The sequence below is a fragment of the Nicotiana tabacum genome, chromosome 18 (genome assembly GCF_000715075.1).
Source record: "Nicotiana tabacum cultivar K326 chromosome 18, ASM71507v2, whole genome shotgun sequence".
In the NCBI taxonomy this organism is placed as follows: domain Eukaryota; kingdom Viridiplantae; phylum Streptophyta; class Magnoliopsida; order Solanales; family Solanaceae; genus Nicotiana; species Nicotiana tabacum.
The window spans coordinates 140,409,722-140,436,017 of NC_134097.1; the positions used below are offsets into that span (position 1 = coordinate 140,409,722).

Below are 26,296 nucleotides of genomic sequence, written 5' to 3' on the forward strand. Positions count from 1 at the left end.
TTAAAGTTAGCTGCCAGTGGCTAACTATTCAAAGACAGATAACAGAAATATTTTCAAAAAATATTTCGCACATTGAAGAGATAATGGGCTTATAACCATTTAAAACTCGATAGTCATAATAACAAAAATATAACCAAATCTAAGCTTTACCACAATGAAACAAAACTGATGCATACCATCTGCTTCACTTGAACCAATTATACACTTTAAATACTTCAAATTCAAGCATAGCTAACATAATACACTCAATAATCAAATTTGTATCAGGAAAAAAATAATTAAATACGTAACTGTAACCATACTCGTAGGCAATTTCACCCTGTTCTTTGTCCTACAGATTTACTACACAACAAAATTCTATTTTTGCTGCATGGGCAGAGAGAGCAAAGCCTTCCATCTTCATAATTCTCCAGTCTTCACTACACTGTATGCAACCGCAGCTAATTCTTCTATCAAAACTGCAGAAAAGAGGCTCCCCTAACTACAGAGCCAAAACAAGGACATGGCGAGAAAATTCACTGGTTATCGACCATGGGATCTCGTAGCTGCTAGAAAACAACGAAAGGAATCCTTCTATAAAATGTCAAAGCTCGCGAATCAGTTAGGTTCCAATCTACACGGTTTTCTTTTTCGTGGCTTTATTGCCCTTACTTTTACCACCCTTCTTTTTCTGCATACCACCACGTTTGTGGTCCTCCGATCTTCCATGGGGATCTACTTCCTCGAATTTGATAGGCTTTATGATAATACCATTCCTCTTTACCACCTGTGAGAATTATAACACAAGCAAAGAAAACATCTAAACCACCTCCAGATCACAGCTACAAAAACAACCCCTCCTCTCACCAAAATAGATAAGTAACAAAGGAAAATCTTATGACCAAAAAAGGGAAAGGGCTAAGAAAAGGAATATATTTCATCCAACTGGATTTTAACATTTCAGATAACAGGCATTGCCCCTTTGTCACTCTCTTTTTTCCTTTTTTTTTTTTTTGTGGGGGGGGGGGGGGGGGGAGGGGGTTTCAGATATAGGATTGTATACTTCTGGAAATAACAAGGATATGGAAAGATAGGCAAAACAAAAGTTAGATAGTATGATTGAGGACGGACCTCTGGGCGAGTAAGAGCTCCAACTGTTGTTACGGGGTTGAATTCAGGTCCAATGGGCATCCGAATGCTCTGCTCAAAAACTTCTTGGGAAGTAAAGGGATAAGGCAGCGTCGGCGTGTGTAACTTCTCAGCCTGCACAGAAAATTAGAAATTAGAAATTGAGTCAATCGCAGTAAAAGTTGTACACTTTGAGCAAAGACAAGCAACACTGAAGAAATAGCCCTCTGTACATGTAACGAACAGAGAAGTTGTCTAAGCATGCATCTGTTGAACAGGCTTGAGACAGGCGTAGGGAACATGAAGAAGAATTTGTTGTGGCTAAATAATGAAAATAACCTAACTGCATGTTTCAATGAGTGTCTGAAAATCTCCAGCACAGACAGCATGATCTACATAAATTTAAGAATAGTGTTTCCAAAAAGACAGCAGGTCCATAACCTTTCCTGTAAAATGAACGACGGTGAAGTTGAAACTCTCTACTGCTTTCTGCCATTGTCTGTTCTTTTTTTTTTCCTTTTTTTCTTTTTTTACTTTTGTTTGATTAGCAATCCAACTTCTCTTTAACTGCTAACCTTGACTGTAACAGAAAGTGATTTTAATTTTCACTAATTTTTTTTATAACCAAAATGATTTTAGTTTCAAAAAATTTAATGCCAAGGGAAAAGGCAAACACAATAAATTTTTTCCACACATGCACATAAGTCTGCAATCACAATAAGTAAAGCTTAGGTTTAGCCTCAACATCTAAAATCTAAACAGACATCAATCACGAGAATGTTTATTCTTAAATCAGGTTAAGGATGAAATACGTCTATGACCAACCTTCTTATCCCTCTTTTCGGAGATAATAACATGATTCAAATTTGCATCTTTTCTCTTCTTGAGAGCTTCTTCCCTTTTCTTTTTGGCAATATCATGTTCTGCAAGCATCCAAGAAGGTGGACCTCTCTTCTTTTGTATATTGGTCCATTGGCCCCAACCAGGCAGTAAAAGGGGTTTTTCAGGCTCGGGAACTTCCTCATTCAAGGCATCTTGTTTTTCTCTCTCAAAGTCGTCTTCAACATCATCACCAGCAAAAGCACGCCGAATAAGTTCTTCCTGAGATGGGATTTCATATGTGGACTTAGTCCCAACAGATAAAATCCCATCAACCATTTCTCCTCCACTATCTGTATCATTATCCTCATCAATTTCCTGCAAGCAGAATTAAGAGTCAATAATAACAAATGAATTCTTTGTGTTTTGCACCCCTTATGTGTGCTCTTTTTTTATTTACACCCTAGCCTTTCTTTTTTAATTTGCACTATAATCTCCCTATTTCCTTGTAAAATAATTAAAACACTCTTTTCTTGATTATCCATGAGGGCAAGATAGGGAAAAAACAATATTACATATTGGGCAGGAAACCACATCTGCCAGAGACAGCATATGCAGTAAACTATCTGAAGAAATCTAGAGGTCCCAAGATAAAATTCTTGAGCACTTTCACCATAAACAATTCTTAAGGAATTTTTTCGCATAACAAGACAAATCAGGTACCCACCAGCCACCATGCTAATGTAACTCAACTTTGAAGAGGAAACAACATTCCGTTAATGTTCTCTGTCTTGTTTCTTTTCATTGATTATTATTCACATTCTGTTGAATTGGTGCTTGCTAATGTCCACATTCTTTTGCTCAGCTGTTAAACCTTTTGTGCTTTAGCAAGTGCAATTGCAAAGGGGCCTAGTCGATTTGCAGAAGTTCAGAAAATATATTTACATTTCTCCTATTTTTCAAAATGGACATTGAAGTACAAAATAAAGCAAGTGTAAAGGGGCTTGCTCCAATTTTCTCCCTATTTCTGCAGATGTTACAATCTGCTAATTTGACACTGATGACATTGAAGCAGAAAATAAGGCAGATTTTGTTATCATATCGCAAAGATAGAAAATACAAAGCGAAAGAGTAAGATTTATCAATTAAGAAACGCAATCCGGAGAAGTTACATAGAAGAAATGGAAAAGTAAGAAAGGGTAAAATAAAGCATAGAAGATATACAATCTTGAACTTCTCTAGCTGCTGGAACTTGGAAGTACTGTAACCATTTCGTATTTAAGCTTACAGCCATTTTCATGATAGTGGAGGAAAAAAACCACCTTCATTTCTATTCTCTCGGATAGTGCGAAGTTCATTTCTCTTGTCACTCTCCACTGCATACATAACTGTGGTGAAAATAAAAGATATTTTTTTGGATTAATACGTGATAATTTTATTTTATTTACCACCATATTTTTTCTTTTTCTTATTTGTATCTTCCCTATTGCGCGCTCAGGAATAATCGAGAAAGAAAGTGTCTTTATTGTTTACCAAGGAAATAAAGAGATAGGGAGCAAGTCACCAAACATATTAGGATGATGATAATGTGTAAATCACAAAAAAGAGCACACATTAGGGGTGCAAAATCCAAAGCTTTCGCAACAAACAGGTCAGAGAAAGTGCATTGTGGATTCAGCATATAGAGAGATTACCTCCCCTTCAGGTTCACTCGCAACAGGTTCTGTTATCTGTAAAGCCATCGCACTTTTTGCATTTGCAGATTTTGTCTGCTTCCCTTTAACTGAAGAATCATTCATCTGTTCACCAAATAAACCAGTAAGACTAAATTTGCTAAAAGGAGTAAGAAAATTGATTTTTGCGAAAACAAAAGCTGAACCTTTTTCCACGAGTCGTCAGCAAAAATGGAAACTTCGTATGAAGTCTTTGTGCATGGTTCTCTCGCAATGTCCTCAAAACTCTGAAACCCAGAACAAATTCAAACTTTAAACACCTCAAACAACGCAGAAAAGAGAGCAATATGAGATGGTACTGCAGGATTTGATGAAGTTCATGAAGCAATTACCTTAAACAGAGAATCATGACCAATCTCAGACTCTACACGAAGTGAACTGGGATCAAAATGAACTTCCCTCTCGGGAAAATTATTTTCTTCACGAGCAGTAATGCCAGTTTCTCTGGCATCTCTCTCACCTTCACTATCACTGTCACCATAGTAATTGTCTGATGTCGCTTTCTTTTTGGGTACAAGTTCCTGCTTTTTTTGAGCTCCAAAAACTCTCCTACCACTCAAAATATTTGTTCCTTGAGTTTTTGGCTCGTTCTTCTCTTCGAATTCCTTCAATGATGACTCATACTCTTTTAGAGCAAGCTTTGCTTCTTCATCGGCCGCTTCTTTCCTTCTTTTCAATCCGCGGACCTGTGACATCACAGTGTTTCAAGATGGTACATAAACAATCTGAGATGCATAACCATAAATGAAATTCCAAACGTCAAAAAATTAAGAGCAAGTAGTGGTGCAAAGGAAAGATTGATGAAATTACCATGAAAGGTAAAGAAAGCACTCCTGACGCTGGCAATTCTTCATCCCCATCTAAGACTTCAACAGTCTTGTCCTTTGCTTTCTTCAACAGTTTCATTGCAGCGTCCTGATCTGATCCATCAGAAGTCTCATCAAGGTCATCGTCATCACTGCTTTCTTCACTACTACTACTCTCTTTCATGTTATTTGCTTTTCTTGTCAAAAGGGCATGTTGATTCAGTTGTTCAGTAATAGCAGCTCGAGTTCCATCGTCTTGCACATCCAAGCCACGTTGTAAGATGCGCTTTGCCCACTTGGAGCTGTTCTTGTGCTTCAGCGTCATGCGTTCCTACATAAAATTTAGTCTCCAAAGAGACAAACTCAATCAGTAAATAACCTGAAAAGCAGAAAAGACTCCTAGGTAAGTTCGCGCAGGTAATGAAAGAAATTACCTCTGCCCTTTTGAATTCTTGTTTCACTGCCTGCTCTTTGGCTGCTTCTGGATCAGTTTCAACTGCAGTACCTGCTTGTTTCAATCTATCTTTCTTCAGCAAACGATGATACACTTTCGATTTTATCTTCTTGACTCGTTTTGCCTTCATTTCATGACGGAAAAGAAGACTACGCATCTTAGCAAGCTGGTCTTGGCGGTCCCTTACATCTTCTACAGATATCTGCCAAAGTGGTACACGTTAATATAATTAAAAAATTTACAGACACCGTTTTGCTTTAAGAAAACTAAATGAAGAACCATTAGTATGAAATAAGGGGTGTAAAATTTTATGACCTCTATACCTTATTCAGTTCAAGAAGCCTTGCACCATCTTTTCTATGAGCTTCAACAATCTCATTGTCATTAACAAGAGAAGCAATTTCTTTCTCAAAATCAGTTCGTGGTTGAAATTCAGCAGCTATAGCTCCTACAGTAGAAAATCCCACGTCCTTATCTTCGTCAAAATAGATAGTTGTTGCTTCTCTGTTTCTTTTGACATGAGGTTCCCATTTCGTAACATCTTTCTTGCTAAAATCATAAGCTACCTTTCTTTCCAATCTCTGTTGATCTGGTTTCGGCAGAGGTGCATGCATGGGTATGGACTTCTTCTCCATCCGACTCATGCTCTTTCTAACTTTGCTATAGCCAAACTTCCCCTGGAGAGGGCCGAGAAGATCCTGGACGCTAATGCGGCCATCTCCATCCAGAATATCACGACTGGGATTATATTCAGACTCTGGATATGCCTCGGACATAATAACATCATTTTTCTTCTTCTTTCCTATCATTCAGACATCTTTTGATCAGTCCTTCTCATCTTGGATCACACAATGTATTCAAAGAAATGCCATGTAATGACTTTGAAGAGACACATCATATTCTACTAGTAATTCAGAGATCTTTTGATCAGTCCTTCTCATCTTGGATCACACAATGTATACAAAGAAATGCCATGTAATGACTTTGAAGAAACACATCATATTCTACTAGTAATTGCAAGCATTAACCACGAGAAATGTGGGAAGGAAGTTTACCATCAAAAGCATCAGTCGGAAGACCAGTGATTTCTTGCAATAACCGTGAATGCCTTCCATCATGCTCTTCCTCATCATCCTCTCCTCGCCGACCATCCTCGTCTTCATCACCATCTCCTTCATCTGATGATACATTTTCATCCTACATGGAAAAGTTCAATGCTTATAAATAAACCAAAGCCCCCCAAAAAAATTGATTTCTCTATTCCCATCTTGTGCAGCTAATGCAAATCAAAAAAAAATTGATTGTTAAAGTTTATTGATTTCAATAATTAGAATGTGTTGTGGAAGTATTTACAACAGTAGACTGCATTACGAGTCGTGTAATGAGCTCAAAAAGTCAACCATCGCCTCAATGCCATTTGCAACAGCCATGTTGCGCCAAAAAAATAAACAAGATATACATCTGTATTTAATGGTAATTACAGATTCCGATTTGCTCTCAAAAACTCTAGCATTCCTTTCTTTCCAAACTATCCACCAAATCACTGAAGGGATTGTGTTCCAGGTTTTCCTCTTTGCCTTTTCTGAACCTCTTAGGCGCCAACTCTGTAATAACTCCTTTGTTGTCACTGGCATTTTCTAGGTGACCCCCAAAATACTCCAAAAGAAACTCCATATTTGTGAGGTAAATGAACAGTGAAGAAATAGGTGGTTGACATCTTCGGTTTGACTACAACAAAGTAAACAACTGCTGCATAGGCCAATTCCCCTTTCTGAAGATCGTCATGCATAATTCATGTATGCACCCTTTGCCACCATTTAAAAAGGAAAAAAAATAGCACCCCTTTTGTTCCAAACATTTTGGCACTTTTTGCTTCCAGCAATTCAATCTAAGTGAACTTGGAACATCAGTAAAGTTGTCTCCGTGTAACCTATAGGTCATGGGTTCGAGCCATGAAGCCACTAATGCTTGAGTTGGGGTAGGTTGTCTACATCACACCCATCGGAGTGCGACCCTTCCCGGTCCGTGCATGAACGCGGGATGTCTAATGCACTGAGGTGTCCTCTTTTTCACCATTCAATAAGGGATTGCAACATTATTAACTTTCGTGTAGTTTCAAAATATTATTTTAGCATATTGTTAACTGATTCCTCCCTATGAAATTCATTCAAGTCCAACGATATTCTTCCATAATAAAACTCAGACATAAGAAAATTCAGCCAAAGATCAAAACTTTCCTACAAAAATAGACCTCAAAAGCACAAAATAAAAGGCTTTAAGTACCTCAAAGTCATCGGGAAGCTCATACTGGAAATTCTCAACAGGGTCAAATCGTTTATTTTTCTTGGATTCTTCTTCAGCAACCCCTTCTTCATATTCATAAAAATCATTAACAGCTTCATCATCAGAAGCAATGTCTTCATCGGAGTATTCATTGGACCTTTTAGGTAATTGAAGCTCCTTTAACATAGCATTAGGCAAACGCGGACCTTTTCTTCTACCATCTTTACCATCATGTGAATTTTGTTTTCTCTTCTTAAAGTCTTTTCGACCTTTGTTTTGTCTGCTCCCTCCTCCTATGTTTTTCCTCTTCAACTCCGCCATCACTGTTGAAAAAGAAGTGTAAGAAGAAAAGGGTCGGTGGGTTTGACACACGCCGCCGTGGGAGACTGGTGGTGAAAGAAATCTCAATGGCTGAAACTAGCGCAAATCAACCGCCATGAGTGTAGTAGGGATGTTGAAGAAAAACCTGGGTAGAGCTTTCGTGCTCCCGGTACGTTGCCCCCGCTTCGGCTCGAACTGTCCGTTTGGGTAAGCCAGGTTTAGAACAATACGCCTCAGGTTTTTACCTAGAATAACTCAGCTTCATGCCGGCTCCCTAGTAGGAACGTTTGTTTGCATCACGTGCATTTGACTTTGGAGGCTCAACACCGGGGTTGGGTCTGTCTAGGACAGGTGTACCGAAAATAAAAAGATCATCCTGATGCATCCTACTTGCTATATGTGCATTCATTTGCCTCGAACATGCTTGCTGACCGGCTTAAATGAAATCATGGTAAGAGCGGAGGAATAAAATGGTTTTTTTTTAAAGTAAAATATAGTTTTCAAATCTTGAAATAAAGGTATTTAATCTTGAAAGGTATTTAATCTTGAAAATAGTTTGAAAAATTCCAAAAAAATAGTTTTAAATCTTGAAAATAGTTTTGACTGAAAATGATTAGAGTATGTTTTCAAAATGAGTCTTGACTTTATTAAATTAAATTTCAGATACAAAATGAGCACCACACAAAACCCCTCATCCGCAAATACAGAAGAGTTTCTATTCCAGCTTCAAATGTGGTGGTGTGAATTAGGCGAAGATGGTCAAAAGTGGGTCATCAAGCATTTGGGAAATCTCCCGGATATTATGAAAGTTAAACCCCGTGATGATCTGATTGCGGCATTAGTAACTTTTTGGGACCCTGTTCACAATGTCTTTCGTTTCTCTGACTTCGAGCTCACTCCTACATTAGAGGAGGTAGCTGGATATGTTGGTTTTGACGGAAGTTTAAGGAATCAAAGCTTGATATTCACGAAGGCTCCCTCGGTACATCGATTTTTCGGTCTTCTGAACATCAGCAGTCAAATCAGGAAAAGCAATGTCGTCAACGGATGTTGTTCTTTCAACTTTTTGTATTCAAGGTTCGGAAAGTCAGATGGGTTCGAAATTCATGAGAAAGGCCTTACTAACAAACAAGACAAAGACGCATGGCAGGTTCACCGTCGCTTCGCCTTCATGGTGGCTTTTCTAGGAATCATGGTCTTCCCGAACAAAGAACGAACAATCGATATTCGCACCGCAAAAGTTGTGCAAATCCTCACCACCAAGGAAAACCACACTCTTGTCCCCATCATTCTCTCAGACATTTATCGGGCTTTGACTTTATGTAAAGCAGGAGCGAAAGTCTTCGAAGGATGCAAAATTTTGTTGCAAATGTGGCTGATTGAACATCTCCAACAACAACCCAAGATCATACAGTATGGGCCAAGCAACGATAATTACATCGAGGGTTATGAGGAAAGAGTGAAAAATTATCAGGTTCCAGAAGGGATAGAAGCATGGGTATCTCGGCTAAGGGCTCTAACGGCAAATCAAATTGAATGGACTCTGGGATGGCTACCGATGAGGGAAGTGATACATATGTCAAACTCAAATAGTTATCTGCTACTATTGGGATTGAGAAGCATCCAGCCATACGCGCCATTGAGAGTCCTAAGACAACTAGGAAGATATCAAGTAGTTCCTGATGATGAAGATTTGAGTACGCAAGAAATCGAATTACACCCAGAGGCCACTATTCCTGAGGCGTTACTTCAGCAGATGTGGAATGGATGTCGATACTTAAAAAGCGATACTCAAGTCCCAGACACTACAAAGGGTGAGATAAATCCTGGATATGCAAGGTGGTTCGAGAAATGGTCTCGCGTGGATGATGTACCAGAACCTGAGCTGAGAAGGCCAACTAAAAGACCCCATATTCAAAACTTTAATGATAAAATCCAAGAGCGGTTGATCTGGGGAGAAAAAGAGAAGGGGTACAAAGCAACTATCTATGCCCTAAAGGAAAATCTAAGGAACCTCAGTCTGGAGAAGGATTTGCAAGCACAAGAAGCTGAAGGCGAGAAGAAGAGTCTAGCCTGTGAGAATGAAAGTCTTCATGCTCGATTTCTGAAAATGAAAAAGGCTTCTGAAACGCCAATGAGGAATTGGAAGGATCAAAAAACTATCGCCAATCTTTTTGAAAGAATGCAAGATTATGATTCCGTTCTTGCTGCAAAAGAAAGGGCGTTGAGCAAAGCAAAAGAAAGGATCCAACAATTAAACGAAGAAGCCAGATCTGATAAGGAACGCCAAGATAGGCAATCCAAGAAAGACAGGGCACAATTCAAGAAGGAAAAAGACCATTGGATACGATCAGAAGACCAACTTCGTGCACAACTAGAAGAGGCAAGAAGGTACAGAGAGCATCAACAAGCGGACACTGATAGAGAAAGAGCGCAGATGAGATTAGAGCAGGCCAGACTCCGAGCTCTATTAGAGTCAGCCCTAGATCGTGAAGGCCGTATCCGAGATATAGCCACCACTCGCCAGCAGCAATTGCAGAATCAAGGCCAACATCTCCAAGATTTCAGGGCACAGATCCACGACCTGGCGGTCTACACCTCTCAAAGTTATGTAAACTGCCAAGGAATGAATTATGAAAGGTTTACCGAGCATGCACCCACCTTTGCCCGTCATCTAGCAGTGGAGTTGGAAAGGATGTATCGAACATTGGGAGGTCATCCGGGTCAAGCCCCGCCTTGAGCAAATGATCTAATAAGTTACAACACAAGTGGAAAGTGGGGCACGTTATGAGATGTTAAGAATTGTATCTTTTTATTTCAATTTGAATGTGTGTATTTCAAGACATTGTTTTTACAAAGTTTTTCAAATGTAATGTTTGTTCATCTTTTTATATAAATGTTAGCCTCATGGCAGAACTACGCCTGGTCTGATTCACGCGGGGACGTGATACGTAGGCAATCCCCATAAGATTCGACCGCTTTTAATAAAGAAAGAAAAGAAAATACAAAAACAAATAAAAAAGGGACAACTGAGCAAGCCGGGATGACGCGTGTTGTTTGAAGCAAAGCATGTAGAAACGGTTAACTGCCTAGGAGCATTGCATCCTCTATGTGTTATAATCAAATCTGTTAAGCTCTAACGCTAACAAAGTTTGTTGTTGTCTGATACCAGACAGTTAGTTGTTAAAGAATTCTGGCAACACACTCATACCAAACCAGATCCAAAGGACCGGTAGCAACAAGCATGACTACTTCGGAGAATAGCAATGAGGAAGAAAGGCCGATGAGCCAGTTGTTAAAAGAAGCGATGGAAAAGATTGAAAGGATGGGACTAGAGATGAATGCAATGCAGCTAGCCATAGCCAAAACACAAAAGAGCCCTGAAACACTGGGACACATGCCAGAATACCCTCACTCCGACCCTTCCACAAGCCGCCCAAATCCCCTTTATCATCAAGAAAGAAGCCCTCATGATTCCCAAGCTCCACCACCCCATCAACCTCTCCCAACACCCAATATTCCCATTTTTGTGGGACCAACATCAGCCCCTTTGCAAAGAACGACCAGTGAGCTCAGGCTCACGATACACAATACTATCCCCCGAGCCTACGTTTCATGCCCCCGAACCACAGGCTTACAATCCACATTTGGAAGTGCCGGTAGAGATTGAGAAGCCGGCTAAGGCCCCTGAACAAGATGAAGTGTTGAGAAAGTTCAAAAGCCTGGAGCAGTCCTTCAGGAACTTGCACGGATTGGGCAATCAAGTCAGCGTAGCATACAAAGATCTGTGCCCTTTCCCAGACGTCCAACTCCCGGCTGGTTTCAAGATGCCTAAGTTTGATTTATATGAAGGGCACGGTGATCCCATGGCACATTTGCGGGGATTCTGTAGCAAAATGAGAGGGGCAGGTGGCAAGGATGAGCTGCTGATAGCTTATTTCGGCCAAAGTCTGAGCGGATCTACACTAGAATGGTATACCAGGCAGGATTCCAGCAGGTGGTACACGTGGGATGATCTGGCGCAGGCTTTTGCAGGTCATTTCCAGTACAATCTCGAGATAGTCCCTGACCGTCTCACATTATTGAGAACTGGGAAGAAACCCGGGGAAAGTTTTCGCGAGTTCGGGTTCCGCTGGAGAGAACAAGCAGCTAGAGTCGATCCTCCCATGAGAGAGGGAGAGATGGTGGACTATTTCTTGCAGACACTAGATCCAACCTACTTTGGTCACTTGGTGACAACAGTTGGAAAATCTTTCAACGAGGTGGTCAAGATAGGGGTCATGATAGAAGAGGGTCTGAGATCTGACAAAATCTTGAACTATTCGGCACTCAAAGCCACAACCCAGGCTATTCAAAGCGGCACGGGAGGTGCGCTGAGAAGAAAGAAAGAAGAGGTTGCCACGATCGAGGCAGGCAGTTGGTCCAGGGCTGGCAGGCCGCACTACAACCAACCCAGACCTCACAGGTCAGAATACCCATACAACCCACCACAAAATTTCTATCCACCTCGAGAACCACATTGTTCCGTACACCAAGCCCAGGCATACACTCAGCCTCCGGTTCGCCCACAATGGCGCGCACCGGCTCCCCAGAACATATATGCACCACCACAAAACACCTACCCTCCACCAAGGGCGTATAGAAACCCTTCAGGGGCAGGTTTTCGGGGAAATCCAGATGCTAGGAATGACAGGTTGCGGAAGCAGAGAACTTTCACGGAGCTGGGAGAAACCTACACCGCTTTGTTCCACAAGCTGAGGCAATTGGGTTTGGTTAGTCCTGTCCAGACTCGAGAACAAAATCCCCCACCTCAGAATTTAGATCGATCAATCAGTTGTGAATACTGCTCAGGGATGCTCGGGCATGACACCGAGAAATGTTGGAAGTTAAGGCATGCCATACAGGATCTTATTGACACCAATAAGATCGAGGTTCAGACACCAGAAGCTCCTAACATCAACCAAAACCCACTACCAGCGCACCACGAAACTCACATGATTGAGTTGGTGTATGAGGGAGGAGAGTTGAGAAAACCCTCACAAACAGTGATGATGATTCAAGCCGCCCCAAAGGAAGTTTCAACCAGTAGGGGAACGAAGGTACAGTCACAGGGAGAAAGCGTCAAGCCAGTAGAGATATTGGGAAAGAGCCTGTCCGCCATAACAAGAAAACCCGAGCCAAGCAAGTTGGTAATATCAGGGATCCCGCCCACACCGACAGTCGTGTTAAAAGGGGTATGTAGAGAACTGGTGACCATAAAGCCTGTGGTCCAACTGCCGATGATTGACAGCAGGGTTGTGCCTTGGAAATATGAAAAGGCGGTGGTGATGTACAAGGGAAAACAGGTAGAAGAAGTCAGTTGTGAAACGCAATGGTTGACTCGATCAGGTCGATGTTTTGCTCCGGCAGAGCTAAGAAGAGCCAACCCAGTTGCAACCAAGAAACCTGTGTCCGAAGAAGAGGCTGAAGAGTTCCTGAGGAAGATGAAAGTACAAGACTATTCTGTGGTCGAACAGCTGAGAAAAACACCGGCCCAGATCTCACTGTTGTCGTTACTGATCCATTCTGAGGAGCATCGTCGGGCCCTGTTGAAGATATTGAACGAAGCTCATGTGCCCAGTGAGATTTCTGTAAACCACCTGGAAACCATTGCCAGCAAGGTTTTCGAAGTGAACAGGGTAACATTCTCAGATGATGACCTGCCGGTGGAGGGTACGGAGCATAATAAAGCTCTATACCTAGCTGTGAAATGTGAAGACTCGGTGGTAACTCGAGTATTGGTGGATAACGGCTCAAGCGCCAATATTTGCCCACTATCTACCTTGAACCAGTTAAAGATCGACCACGGAAGGATCCACAAGAACAGTATCTGTGTCCGACGGTTTGACGGAAACGGAACAGCTACTGTAGGGGATGTTGTACTTGAACTGACCATTGGTCCAGTCCTGTTTACCATGGAATTCCAGGTGTTAGATGCCACAGTTTCTTATAACCTGCTGTTAGGACGACCCTGGATTCACGCAGCCAAAGCGGTGCCTTCCACCCTACATCAGATGGTGAAGTTCGAGTGGGAAAGACAAGAGGTCGTGTTACACGGCGAGGATACAACGTGCACCATGGGCGGAACCATTGTACCTTTCATAGAGACCGCTGATGACAAAGGTCCTTGGGTCTACCAGATTTTCGATACAGGGTCGGCCAACAAAATTTCTGAAGGAGAAATCATCCCGCACCCTAGGGTAGCTGCCGCAACGGTCATGATGGTCTCAGAAATGCTGGGTAATGGATTTGTGCCGGGAAAAGGCCTGGGAGTCGAGCTTCAAGGGATTGTCCAACCTGTCTCCCTTCCTAAAAATCTGGAAACTTTCGGATTGGGGTTCAAACCAACCGCAGCAGATAGGAAGCAAGCGTGAAAAATGAAGAAGAGGGTCTGGTTTCTGCCTAAACCAGTGCCACGCCTCTCAAGGTCTTTTGTCAAAGCAAGTGCCAAGGGGTCACCGGTCCCAAAAATTCTAGGACCTTTGATCGGTATAAATGAAGACCTGAATCAGAGTTTTGAGAAGCTATTCGCGGATGTCAGTATGGTGGAAGCTGGAGAAGGTTCCAGCAGAGCAGAGATACAGTTTGTGGGGCCTGAGGCCAAGACCAACAATTGGACAGTTACTCCTCTTCTTGTCCGAGGGGAGTCTTGGTAGTAGGCTTTGATTTATGTTTTGTTTGTTTGTTTGTTCGGATTATTCAAGGGTGTAATCCAAATTTTACTTTCGTTTTTGTAAAAGTGTGAACCCTTTTATCCCGCAAGTTTAATAAAGTTCTTTTCTTTTGTCCAATTTTAATTTTGTTTTGTTCTTTTTCTTTCTGAACAGTTCTCTTTTTACTGGTTCTAATGACATGGCATGCACAGCGGATCTTCGACCTAGTCTAATAAATCAATCTGAATCTGACTCAATGATGCAAGAGGTCGTTTGTGATGATGAATCTGAATGTGATGAAGGTGAAGCCTTCGAAGAGATAAACCGAGAATTATGCCAATTTGAAGAAAAACCCAAGCCTAACCTAAATGACACTGAGGCTGTAAACCTAGGAGACGCTGATAACGTCCAAGAAACCAAAATCAGCATCCACATTGAGCCGAATGTCAGGGAAGAATTGATCAGAACCCTCATGGAATTCAAAGATGTTTTTGCATGGTCCTATGACGATATGCCTGGATTAAGCACAAATTTAGTGGTTCACAAATTGCCCACTGACCCGGCATACCCTCCGGTCAAGCAAAAACTAAGGAAATTTAAAACAGAAATGAGTGTAAAAATCAAAGAAGAGGTGATTAAGCAGTTGCAGGCAAAGGTCATTCGGGTCACTCGATATCCCGAGTGGTTGGCCAATGTGGTGCCAGTCCCAAAGAAGGATGGAAAAATCAGGGTGTGCGTCGACTACCGCAACCTCAACAAAGCAAGTCCCAAGGACAATTTTCCGTTACCCAACATTCATATCCTGATCGATAATTGCGCTGGGCGCGAGATCGGATCCTTTGTGGATTGCTATGCGGGTTATCATCAGATCCTAATGGACGAAGAGGATGCTGAGAAGACAGCGTTTATTACGCCATGGGGAACCTACTGCTATCGGGTAATGCCATTCGGGTTAAAGAACGCCGGGGCAACGTACATGCGAGCAATGACTGCTGTGTTTCATGACATGATACACAAAGAAATCGAGGTGTACGTCGATGATGTGATCATCAAATCTTGGCGTCAGGAGGACCATGTAGCAGACCTAAGGAGATTTTTCCAAAGACTCCGGAGGTATGATATCAAGCTTAACCCGGCCAAATGCGCATTCGGGGTTCCGTCAGGAAAGTTGCTAGGATTCATCGTCAGTCGACGGGGAACTGAGTTAGACCCATCCAAAATTGAATCCATCTGAGATTTGCCACCGCCAAGGAACAAAACAGAGGTAATGAGTTTGCTGGGTAGACTCAATTACATCAGCAGGTTCATCGCTCAACTCACAGCAACTTGTGAGCCCATATTTCGGCTGCTGAGAAAGGATGCTGCAGTAGGTTGGACGGCAGAGTGTCAGGAGGCTTTCGACCAAATCAAAGGGTATCTGTCTAATCCACCCGTATTGGTCCCGCCTAAGCCCGGGAAGCCCCTAATTCTTTACCTGACGGTCTTGGAAAATTCATTTGGTTGTGTATTGGGGCAACATGATGACACAGGAAGGAAGGAGCAAGCCATCTACTATCTTAGCAAGAAATTCACAGTACATGAGGTCAAGTACACTCAACTCGAGAAAACATGTTGCGCCCTAACTTGGGTAGCTCAGAAGTTGAAACACTACCTGTCTTCGTACACTACTTATCTCATATCCCGCTTGGACCCATTGAAGTATATCTTTCAGAAACCTATGCCCACGGGAAGGTTGGCAAAATGGCAAATTCTGCTCAGAGTTTGATATCGTCTATGTAACGAGGACGGCCATGAAAGCCCAGGCGCTGGCAGAGAATCCCGTTGATGAAAAATACGAGCCCTTAAGAACGTATTTTCCTGACGAAGAGGTAATGCATACAAATGAGTTGGAATTGCCTGAGGAACCGGGTTGGAAGCTTTTCTTCGATGGAGTTGCAAACGCGAAAGGGGTTGGAATAGGAGCAGTACTCATTTCTGAAACAGGACGGCATTATCCTGTTACGGCTCAACTACGCTTCTATTGCACCAACAATATGGCCGAATATGAGGCTTGCATTCTGGGTCTGCGCTTGGCTGCCGACATGGATGTCCAAGACGTCTTGGTCTTGGGAGACTCGGACCTCTTGGTACATCAAATTCAGGGTGAATGGGAAACACGAGATCTAAAGCTCATACCATACCGACAATGCTTGCATGATCTGAGCAAGCAATTTCGATCGGTGAAGTTCAAACACATCCCGAGAGTTCACAATGAGGTTGCGGATGCCTTGGCCACCTTAGCATCAATGTTGCACCACCCTGACAAAATGTATGTTGATCCTCTACACATCCAGGTCCGTGATCAGCACGCCTACTGCAATGCCATAGAAGAAGAAGCAGATGGCGAACCCTGGTTTCATGATATCAAGGAATACCTCAGAATGGGGATATATCCAGAACATGCCTCTAGAGACCAAAAAAGAGCCCTTCGGCGTTTGTCGAATGGTTTCTTCCTCAGTGGAGGAGTATTGTACAAAAGAACCCCGGATTTGGGATTATTGAGATGCATAGATGCCAGTCAAGCAACGACGGTTATGGCAGAGGTACATGCTGGAGTTTGTGGGCCACACATGAGCGGATATGTATTGGCAAGAAAGATCCTTCGAACAGGATGTTATTGGCTCACCATGGAACACGACTGTATCACTTTTGTAAGGAAATGCCATCAGTGCCAGATACATGGAGATCTGATTCATTCTCCGCCAACAGAGTTACATACGATGTCAGCACCCTGGCCGTTTGTAGCATGGGGCATGGATGTCATTGGGCCCATCGAACCAGCAGCATCCAACGGTCATAGGTTCATTCTAGTGACCATTGATTACTTCACCAAATGGGTTGAGGCTAAAACCTTCAAATCAGTAACCAAGAAGGCAGTGGTGGACTTTGTTCATTCCCATATCATCTGCAGATTTGGGATCCCAAAAGTGATCATCACGGATAACGGTGCGAATCTTAATAGCAGCCTGATGAGAGAGGTATGCCAACAATTCAAGATTACACACCGCAATTCCACCCCATATCGTCCCAAGGCGAATGGAGCAGTCGAAGCAGCCAATAAGAATATCAAGAAGATACTGCGAAAGATGGTGGAAGGATCCAGACAATGGCACGAGAGATTACCCTTTGCTTTGTTGGGTTACCGCACTACCGTCCGAACTTCCATAGGCACAACTCCTTATTTGTTGGTGTACGGAACTGAGGCCGTAATACCAGCGGAAGTCGAAATTCCGTCCCTCCGAATTCTAGGCCGGGTAACTAGGCCGGGTAGACTTTCGTGCTCCCGGTACGTTGCCCCCGCTTCGGCTCGAACTGTCCGTTTGGGTAAGCCAGGTTTAGAACAATACGCCTCAGGTTTTTACCTAGAATAACTCAGCTTCATGCCGGCTCCCTAGTAGGAACGTGATGCAAACAAACGTTCCTACTAGGGAGCCGGCATGAAGCTGAGTTATTCTAGGTAAAAACCTGAGGGGAGTTGGACGTCTAGGAAAGGGCACAGATCTTTGTATGCTACGCTGACTTGATTGCCCAGCCCGTGCAAGTTCCTGAAGGACTGCTCCAGGCTTTTGAACTTTCTCAATACTTCATCCTGTTCAGGGGCCTTAGCCGGCTTCTCAATCTCTGCCGGCACTTCCAAATGTGGATTGTAAGCCTGTGGTTCGGGGGCATGAAACGTAGGCTCGGGGGGATAGTATTGTGTATCGTGAGCCTGAAACAATGGCTCACTGGTCGTTCTTTGCAAAGGGGCTGATGTTGGTCCCACAAAAATGGGAATATTGGGTGTTGGGAGAGGTTGATGGGGTGGTGGAGCTTGGGAATCATGAGGGCTTCTTTCTTGATGATAAAGGGGATTTGGGCGGCTTGTGGAAGGGCCAGAGTGAGGGTATTCCGGCATGTGTCCCAGTGTTTCAGGGCTCTTTTGTGTTTTGCCTATGGCTAGCTGCATTGCATTCATCTCTAGTCCCATCCTTTCAATCTTTTCCATCGCTTCTTTTAACAACTGGCTCATCGGCCTTTCTTCCTCATTGCTATTCTCCGAAGTAGTCATGCTTGTTGCTACCGGTCCTTTGGATCTGGTTTGGTATGAGTGTGTTGCCAGAATTCTTTAACAACTAACTGTCTGGTATCAGACAACAACAAACTTTGTTAGCGTTAGAGCTTAACAGATTTGATTATAACACATAGAGGATGCAATGCTCCTAGGCAGTTAACCGTTTCTACATGCTTTGCTTCAAACAACACGCGTCATCCCGGCTTGCTCAGTTGTCCCTTTTTTATTTGTTTTTGTATTTTCTTTTCTTTCTTTATTAAAAGCGGTCGAATCTTATGGGGATTGCCTACGTATCACGTCCCCGCGTGAATCAGACCAGGCGTAGTTCTGCCATGAGGCTAACATTTATATAAAAAGATGAACAAACATTACATTTGAAAAACTTTGTAAAAACAATGTCTTGAAATACACACATTCAAATTGAAATAAAAAGATACAATTCTTAACATCTCATAACGTGCCCCACTTTCCACTTGTGTTGTAACTTATTAGATCATTTGCTCAAGGCGGGGCTTGACCCGGATGACCTCCCAATGTTCGATATATCCTTTCCAACTCCACTGCTAGATGACGGGCAAAGGTGGGTGCATGCTCGGTAAACCTTTCATAATTCATTCCTTGGCAGTTTACATAACTTTGAGAGGTGTAGACCGCCAGGTCGTGGATCTGTGCCCTGAAATCTTGGAGATGTTGGCCTTGATTCTGCAATTGCTGCTGGCGAGTGGTGGCTATATCTCGGATACGGCCTTCACGATCTAGGGCTGACTCTAATAGAGCTCGGAGTCTGGCCTGCTCTAATCTCATCTGCGCTCTTTCTCTATCAGTGTCCGCTTGTTGATGCTCTCTGTACCTTCTTGCCTCTTCTAGTTGTGCACGAAGTTGGTCTTCTGATCGTATCCAATGGTCTTTTTCCTTCTTGAATTGTGCCCTGTCTTTCTTGGATTGCCTATCTTGGCGTTCCTTATCAGATCTGGCTTCTTCGTTTAATTGTTGGATCCTTTCTTTTGCTTTGCTCAACGCCCTTTCTTTTGCAGCAAGAACGGAATCATAATCTTGCATTCTTTCAAAAAGATTGGCGATAGTTTTTTGATCCTTCCAATTCCTCATTGGCGTTTCAGAAGCCTTTTTCATTTTCAGAAATCGAGCATGAAGACTTTCATTCTCACAGGCTAGACTCTTCTTCTCGCCTTCAGCTTCTTGTGCTTGCAAATCCTTCTCCAGACTGAGGTTCCTTAGATTTTCCTTTAGGGCATAGATAGTTGCTTTGTACCCCTTCTCTTTTTCTCCCCAGATCAACCGCTCTTGGATTTTATCATTAAAGTTTTGAATATGGGGTCTTTTAGTTGGCCTTCTCAGCTCAGGTTCTGGTACATCATCCACGCGAGACCATTTCTCGAACCACCTTGCATATCCAGGATTTATCTCACCCTTTGTAGTGTCTGGGACTTGAGTATCGCTTTTTAAGTATCGACATCCATTCCACATCTGCTGAAGTAACGCCTCAGGAATAGTGGCCTCTGGGTGTAATTCGATTTCTTGCGTACTCAAATCTTCATCATCAGGAACTACTTGATATCTTCCTAGTTGTCTTAGGACTCTCAATGGCGCGTATGGCTGGATGCTTCTCAATCCCAATAGTAGCAGATAACTATTTGAGTTTGACATATGTATCACTTCCCTCATCGGTAGCCATCCCAGAGTCCATTCAATTTGATTTGCCGTTAGAGCCCTTAGCCGAGATACCCATGCTTCTATCCCTTCTGGAACCTGATAATTTTTCACTCTTTCCTCATAACCCTCGATGTAATTATCGTTGCTTGGCCCATACTGTATGATCTTGGGTTGTTGTTGGAGATGTTCAATCAGCCACATTTGCAACAAAATTTTGCATCCTTCGAAGACTTTCGCTCCTGCTTTACATAAAGTCAAAGCCCGATAAATGTCTGAGAGAATGATGGGGACAAGAGTGTGGTTTTCCTTGGTGGTGAGGATTTGCACAACTTTTGCGGTGCGAATATCGATTGTTCGTTCTTTGTTCGGGAAGACCATGATTCCTAGAAAAGCCACCATAAAGGCGAAGCGACGGTGAACCTGCCATGCGTCTTTGTCTTGTTTGTTAGTAAGGCCTTTCTCATGAATTTCGAACCCATCTGACTTTCCGAACCTTGAATACAAAAAGTTGAAAGAACAACATCCGTTGACGACATTGCTTTTCCTGATTTGACTGCTGATGTTCAGAAGACCGAAAAATCGATGTACCGAGGGAGCCTTCGTGAATATCAAGCTTTGATTCCTTAAACTTCCGTCAAAACCAACATATCCAGCTACCTCCTCTAATGTAGGAGTGAGCTCGAAGTCAGAGAAACGAAAGACATTGTGAACAGGGTCCCAAAAAGTTACTAATGCCGCAATCAGATCATCACGGGGTTTAACTTTCATAATATCCGGGAGATTTCCCAAATGCTTGATGACCCACTTTTGACCATCTTCGCCTAATTCACACCACCACATTTGAAGCTGGAATAGAAACTCTTCTGTATTTGCGGATGAGGGATTTTGTGTGGTGCTCATTTTGTATCTGAAATTTAATTTAATAAAGTCAAGACTCATTTTGAAAACATACTCTAATCATTTTCAGTCAAAACTATTTTCAAGATTTAAAACTATTTTTTGGAATTTTTCAAACTATTTTCAAGATTAAATACCTTTCAAGATTAAATACCTTTATTTCAAGATTTGAAAACTATATTTTACTTTAAAAAAAAACCATTTTATTCCTCCGCTCTTACCATGATTTCATTTAAGCCGGTCAGCAAGCATGTTCGAGGCAAATGAATGCACATATAGCAAGTAGGATGCATCAGGATGGTCATTTCCATTTTCGGTACACCTGTCCTAGACAGACCCAACCCCTGTGTTGAGCCTCCAAAGTCAAATGCACGTGATGCAAACAAACGTTCCTACTAGGGAGCCGGCATGAAGCTGAGTTATTCTAGGTAAAAACCTGAGGCGTATTGTTCTAAACCTGACTTACCCAAACGGACAGTTCGAGCCGAAGCGGGGGCAACGTACCGGTAGCTATAGAAAATAATATTTTAAAATAATTTTGATTTATAATAAATAAGGTGTATACCTTTGCTATAGGAGGTAAAATTTCCTTTACAAAAATGATTTTGAAAGTGGGTGTCTTGAATTTTTTAAGGGTATTGCCATGTTTAACTCGCGCCAAAATTATTTACATTAAGTAGCCGAAAAAATATATAAAATTTGTATAACTTTTGTATATAACATACAAAATGTGTATATATACAAAAAAATATTATTATTTTTTTATATTATTTTTAGAGCGACTATACAATGTCATTCTTTTCTATTTTTAACCCTGATTGTCTTATAGGCAAACTTTCTACGTTTAAAATGTTTAATCTTGACGTTGAAGGTTTGCCCATGGAGCAAGCAGGGCGAAAAGTTTGCCTCTTGGGCAAAAATTTTAAATTTTGACTTACAAAAGGTTTGCCCATAAGGGTCATTTGGTCAAGCATTAGTTAAACAAGGATTAAGTTATCCAGGTATTAGTTATGCAGGAATTAAGATTCTTTTATACAGGTATGAAAAAGAACTCTAACTAAACATTGTATAAGTTGTGAAAGATTATCAAACATTGTATTAGTCGTCCAAAAAGTTTTACGGAGACCAAAACACCAACTAAATATTGTAATAAGTTATGCTTAATTTTATACATAATTATCCATAAATTAATGTATAAGAAAGGCAAGCCAAACAACCCCTTGATTCTTAAAGTATCATATTTCTCCAATTTTTCGCATCAGGAGTAGTTTTAGTTTTAAAAAGTCTCGTCTGTAAACTTCGAGTTAAGGAGAAAAAGGTTAGAAAGATATTAGAGCTTCTCTCTCTAAAACTCCAATACCACTTTCCGTTATACTTATTTCCTTCATCAACTAAAATCATATACAACAAACCTATCAAACAACAACCAGCAATGAATGACTCTACACAAAAATCTACTTACCAGGAAATAATAAATGAACCACCTGATATAGGTACGATGCAAATTGATGATACAACACCAATCACGCCTTCAACATTTTTCCTTCAAACACTACTCTCTAACAAACACCCACCAGCAACTCCTCATATACAACAGAGTATCAACTATACACTGGATCTATCGGATGAAAGTCTCAACAGCAACCAAGATGAAGACATCTTTATACCAATCACTAATGAAGACAAATGTCGTTTATATACACCATGGAAATAATTAGTAATAGTTAAGATACTTGGTAGGAAGATAGCACACCAACTATTACAAAACAACCTTCTTGCCTTATGGAATCCAACAGAAGATCTACCTCTAATAGATATGGGCTCCAACTTTCTTTTTCCTCATCAAATTCCAAAAAGAAGAAAACATGTTTAAGGCACTACATGGAGGTCCATGGTTTGTACTAAATCATTTTCTGTCAGTTTGAAAATGGGAGCCAAAATCCATAGCATCATCTACACAACTCACATACTCAGCCATATGGGTTTCCCACCGAATTTTATGACGAGCAAATATTACAAAAGGTGGGATCTAAGTTGGGACAGTTATTAAAGGTTGATACTTGCACTTCCTCTACCACTAGGGGAATGTATGCTCGTATATGTATCGAAGTGCCCTTAGAAAACCACTCAAAATACACATACGTATAGGACATCATAAGCAGATACTACTCTACTAGGGGCTTAATTTACTATGCACCAAATGTGGGCGCTTTGGTCGTGCAAACTTTAACTATTAATTTATATCACAACAGTTGTCACAACTCCTTTTTACCCACCCACCCACCGAGGACGGTATATACGGGAGTTTTTCCAATTAAAGTACATTAATCGAGATGGGATTATTTTGTTTATCAGAGTCGCCACTTGGAATAAATTATGGTGTCCCAAGTCACCGGTTTATTTTAAATCCCAAATCGAGGAAGTTTTATTTTTAAAGAGTCTGCGAACCAGAAATTCTAGATAAGGAATTCTGTTAACCCGGGAGAAGGTGTTAGGCATTCCCGGGTTCCGTGGTTCTAGCACGGTCGCTTAGTGATTATTACTTGGCTTAAATTGTTTAACTACTCATTTTTAGGACCTATGTGTATTTATCTTTTACCGCTTTTAATCACTTGATTTATTCGTATTTGAAGAATTGAGTTGCGTGTAAGTATACTCTTTTCTTTTGGCGCGTCAAAATCATGTCACGCGAACGTGTCCACGATTAATAACGCTTTTTGTTGATTTTATTAAAAAATTGGTTAAAGTTGCGCGAACACATCCCTCGAGTCTTTTTTAGAGTTAAATTTGCAATTTATGTTACGCGAACGTATATATAATCGCGATACTAAGCTAAATCGGGCCTAAAGCAAACTACGATTGTTCAAGGGTGTTTTCTATACTAAGTTAATATTAATGTGAGGCCAAAGTTTATGGATTTTTGTTTGTGCATGGCACACCTCGATTTATTTTAGAAGAATGTATTCAACTAAAGCCAACCACGGATGTTCATAATATTTCCTTTACACTCTGATAGATCAACGAAAACTCATGACAGGCAGCAAAGAAGATTGGAGAACTTTCTTGCATAACGGATTACACAAATAATTAATTACTCCTAGTTAAACTGGATTCCCAAAGTGTCGAAAGAAATTTTCAGCAACATATGTTAACATGCTAAAGTATATTTACAGTAGATGTATCATAATACCATGCCAATCTTAACTTAAATCCAAACAAATGAAGACAAGGTTAAATTATTCCCCAAAGTTATACTACTACTGATATTTTCAAATAATTTTACAAGAAAAGGCTAGCAAAGTAACGAAAGGAACATGTATTGGAAAACTATCTTAAAATTAAACAGTTAAGTCCAAACACATGACAGGAAATTATCTCAAACATTGATCTTAGATTAATCAAATACGGAACCGTGAAAATCACGCTACTACCAGAAACAACATTTTTCAGACATGACATATTTAAATATATTGAACATGGATTCAAGCATTTGGAGCCAAACTCAGATCTGGATTAAAACTAAATTAGTGTGGAACTATTCTAAAGAAATAGATAATGAGGAAATTACCAAGCCTAAACCCATTTCAAACCAAAACTTTGATCATACTTATAATCAGACCAAACAGTAAGATAAGGAGAAAGGACATGGACCTGGAATAGCTTTCCGGTATATTCAAATCTTCTAAAATTATAGCGCGATGAGAACTCGAACCAAAAATCGAACGTGAACACCTCAATCAACCTCACCTCAGTCGAACTCGAATCCAATTCCAGCACCTATTAGTCAATTAACGGATGTGTTGGTGATGCCATTTTCTCGTAGCTTAAGGAGGTGGGGTGCAGGGGTGAAGGGAGATCGAGAAGGGTGGCTGTAGTGTAAGGTTGAAGAGGATGAGGGGTCGTTTTGGCTAAAAGGGTCACGGCTGGGAGCTTCAACACAAGGATTTTTAGATTGTTTCCTCTTTTAGTGTTGAAGATGGCTGCTGATTTTGTGCTTTAGTTTTTGAAGAAGATGATATTGAGATACGGGGTCTGGCTGAGGGTTCAGTTGATAAACGGCGGATTTGATTTTTTGGGTGTCCAGGGTGTTAGTGTTATTTAGTCTATGTTATTATTTGGGTTTAAGGGTATGGGGCTTAAGGAATAAGTTAGAAACTTGAGCTTTTATGACTAATTTTGCTTAAAATTAGTTTAATTAACTAAAAATCTATCCATATAGAAATATTACCAAAAATATTAATTAGCCCTACTTAAGTAAAAAATAATTATTAAAATAAAACTAACCATTAAAACAAAACTATTTTTTGGTATTTTTCAATATTAAAAATGACTACAAAACCTTAATCTATTTTTTGTAATTTTTATTTTTGTGATAAAATAAAGTAAAAGAGTTAAAATTTATTAAAATAGCGATAATAAGGCCTAAATCAAATATTTACGTGCTAAAATATAAAAAATCTTGGGGAGGGTCAAAAATCACATGTCTACAACAGCCACCGGATCAACTTACTAGTAATCACTCTTCGACATCAACCAATAATGACACAGCTCATGAAACGGAATGGAAAACAGTAAACTTTCCAAAGAAATATGTGCAACGCTACAACAACAATTGTCACACAATCAACAATAGGGCGGTGCAGGTGGCGACAAAAGCCAGGGCAACAAACGACTACATGTAAGTCTACTATCTCTATTGGGCCTTCTGAGGCCCATCAACCATTAAAAATTCACCATTTAATAACAAACTAAGTAACAAATTCAGTGGATTAACTGAATTGGAAAATGATGTGTGTCATACCTCCTTTTTCCGCCCCGCGAGGGGCGCAAGGGAGTTTTTTTAATTAAAGGACAATCGAAACGGGATTGATTTAATTATTTCAGAGTCGCCACTTGGGAGATTTAGGGTGTCCCAAGTCACCAATTTTAATCCCGAATCGAGGAAAAGAATGACTCCATATTACAGTCTGCGTACCAGAAATCCGGATAAGGAATTCTGTTAACCCGGGAGAAGGTGTTAGGCATTCCCGAGTTCCGTGGTTCTAGCACGGTCGCTCAACTGTTATATTCGGCTTGATTATCTGATTTTATACAAGTGTGAACTTATGTGCAAAATTTAACTTTTAACCGCTTTTATCATTTACGGTAATTTTATAGGACTTGCAACGTCGTGAAAACATATCTCGAACCACGTTACATCAATGCACCCGTGGTTATTGACATATCTCGACTCGGTTGAGATTTAGATTTGGGTCACATAAATGTGCACCCGAATTTAGGAAGATACAATTATTAAATACGTGCCTAAAGCGACTAAACGCATTGTTATTTTGGGGAAGGCCGTAAAATTTACTAAGTGGCCCGTCCCGGATTCTATGTATTTTAATATATGCATTTAGAGGGCCCCGCAGCTTCTACATTTT

The 26,296-nt window shown here is 41.1% G+C and overlaps 1 protein-coding gene across 2 annotated transcripts; it reads right to left on the reverse strand.

The window, feature by feature from the left end:
• Window positions 1-155: 155 nt before the first annotated feature.
• On the reverse strand, window positions 156-24,956 carry LOC107830027 (uncharacterized). Of its 2 annotated transcripts, none has more exons than XM_075237353.1 (12): window positions 24,525-24,956; window positions 7,203-7,525; window positions 5,975-6,116; window positions 5,243-5,721; window positions 4,900-5,121; window positions 4,470-4,796; window positions 3,992-4,345; window positions 3,806-3,886; window positions 3,621-3,725; window positions 1,933-2,304; window positions 1,111-1,242; window positions 156-766 (listed from the first exon to the last, which is right to left on the reverse strand). In XM_075237353.1, exons 2-12 carry the CDS (start codon window positions 7,521-7,523, stop codon window positions 614-616), a joined length of 2,688 nt encoding a protein of 895 aa, XP_075093454.1. In that variant the 5' UTR covers window positions 7,524-7,525; window positions 24,525-24,956; the 3' UTR covers window positions 156-613. The 2 variants fall into 2 exon arrangements, with proteins under 2 accessions (XP_075093454.1, XP_075093455.1); XM_075237354.1 differs by lacking the exon at window positions 24,525-24,956 and adding an exon at window positions 7,669-7,781.
• Between the last annotated feature and the right edge of the window lie 1,340 nt (window positions 24,957-26,296).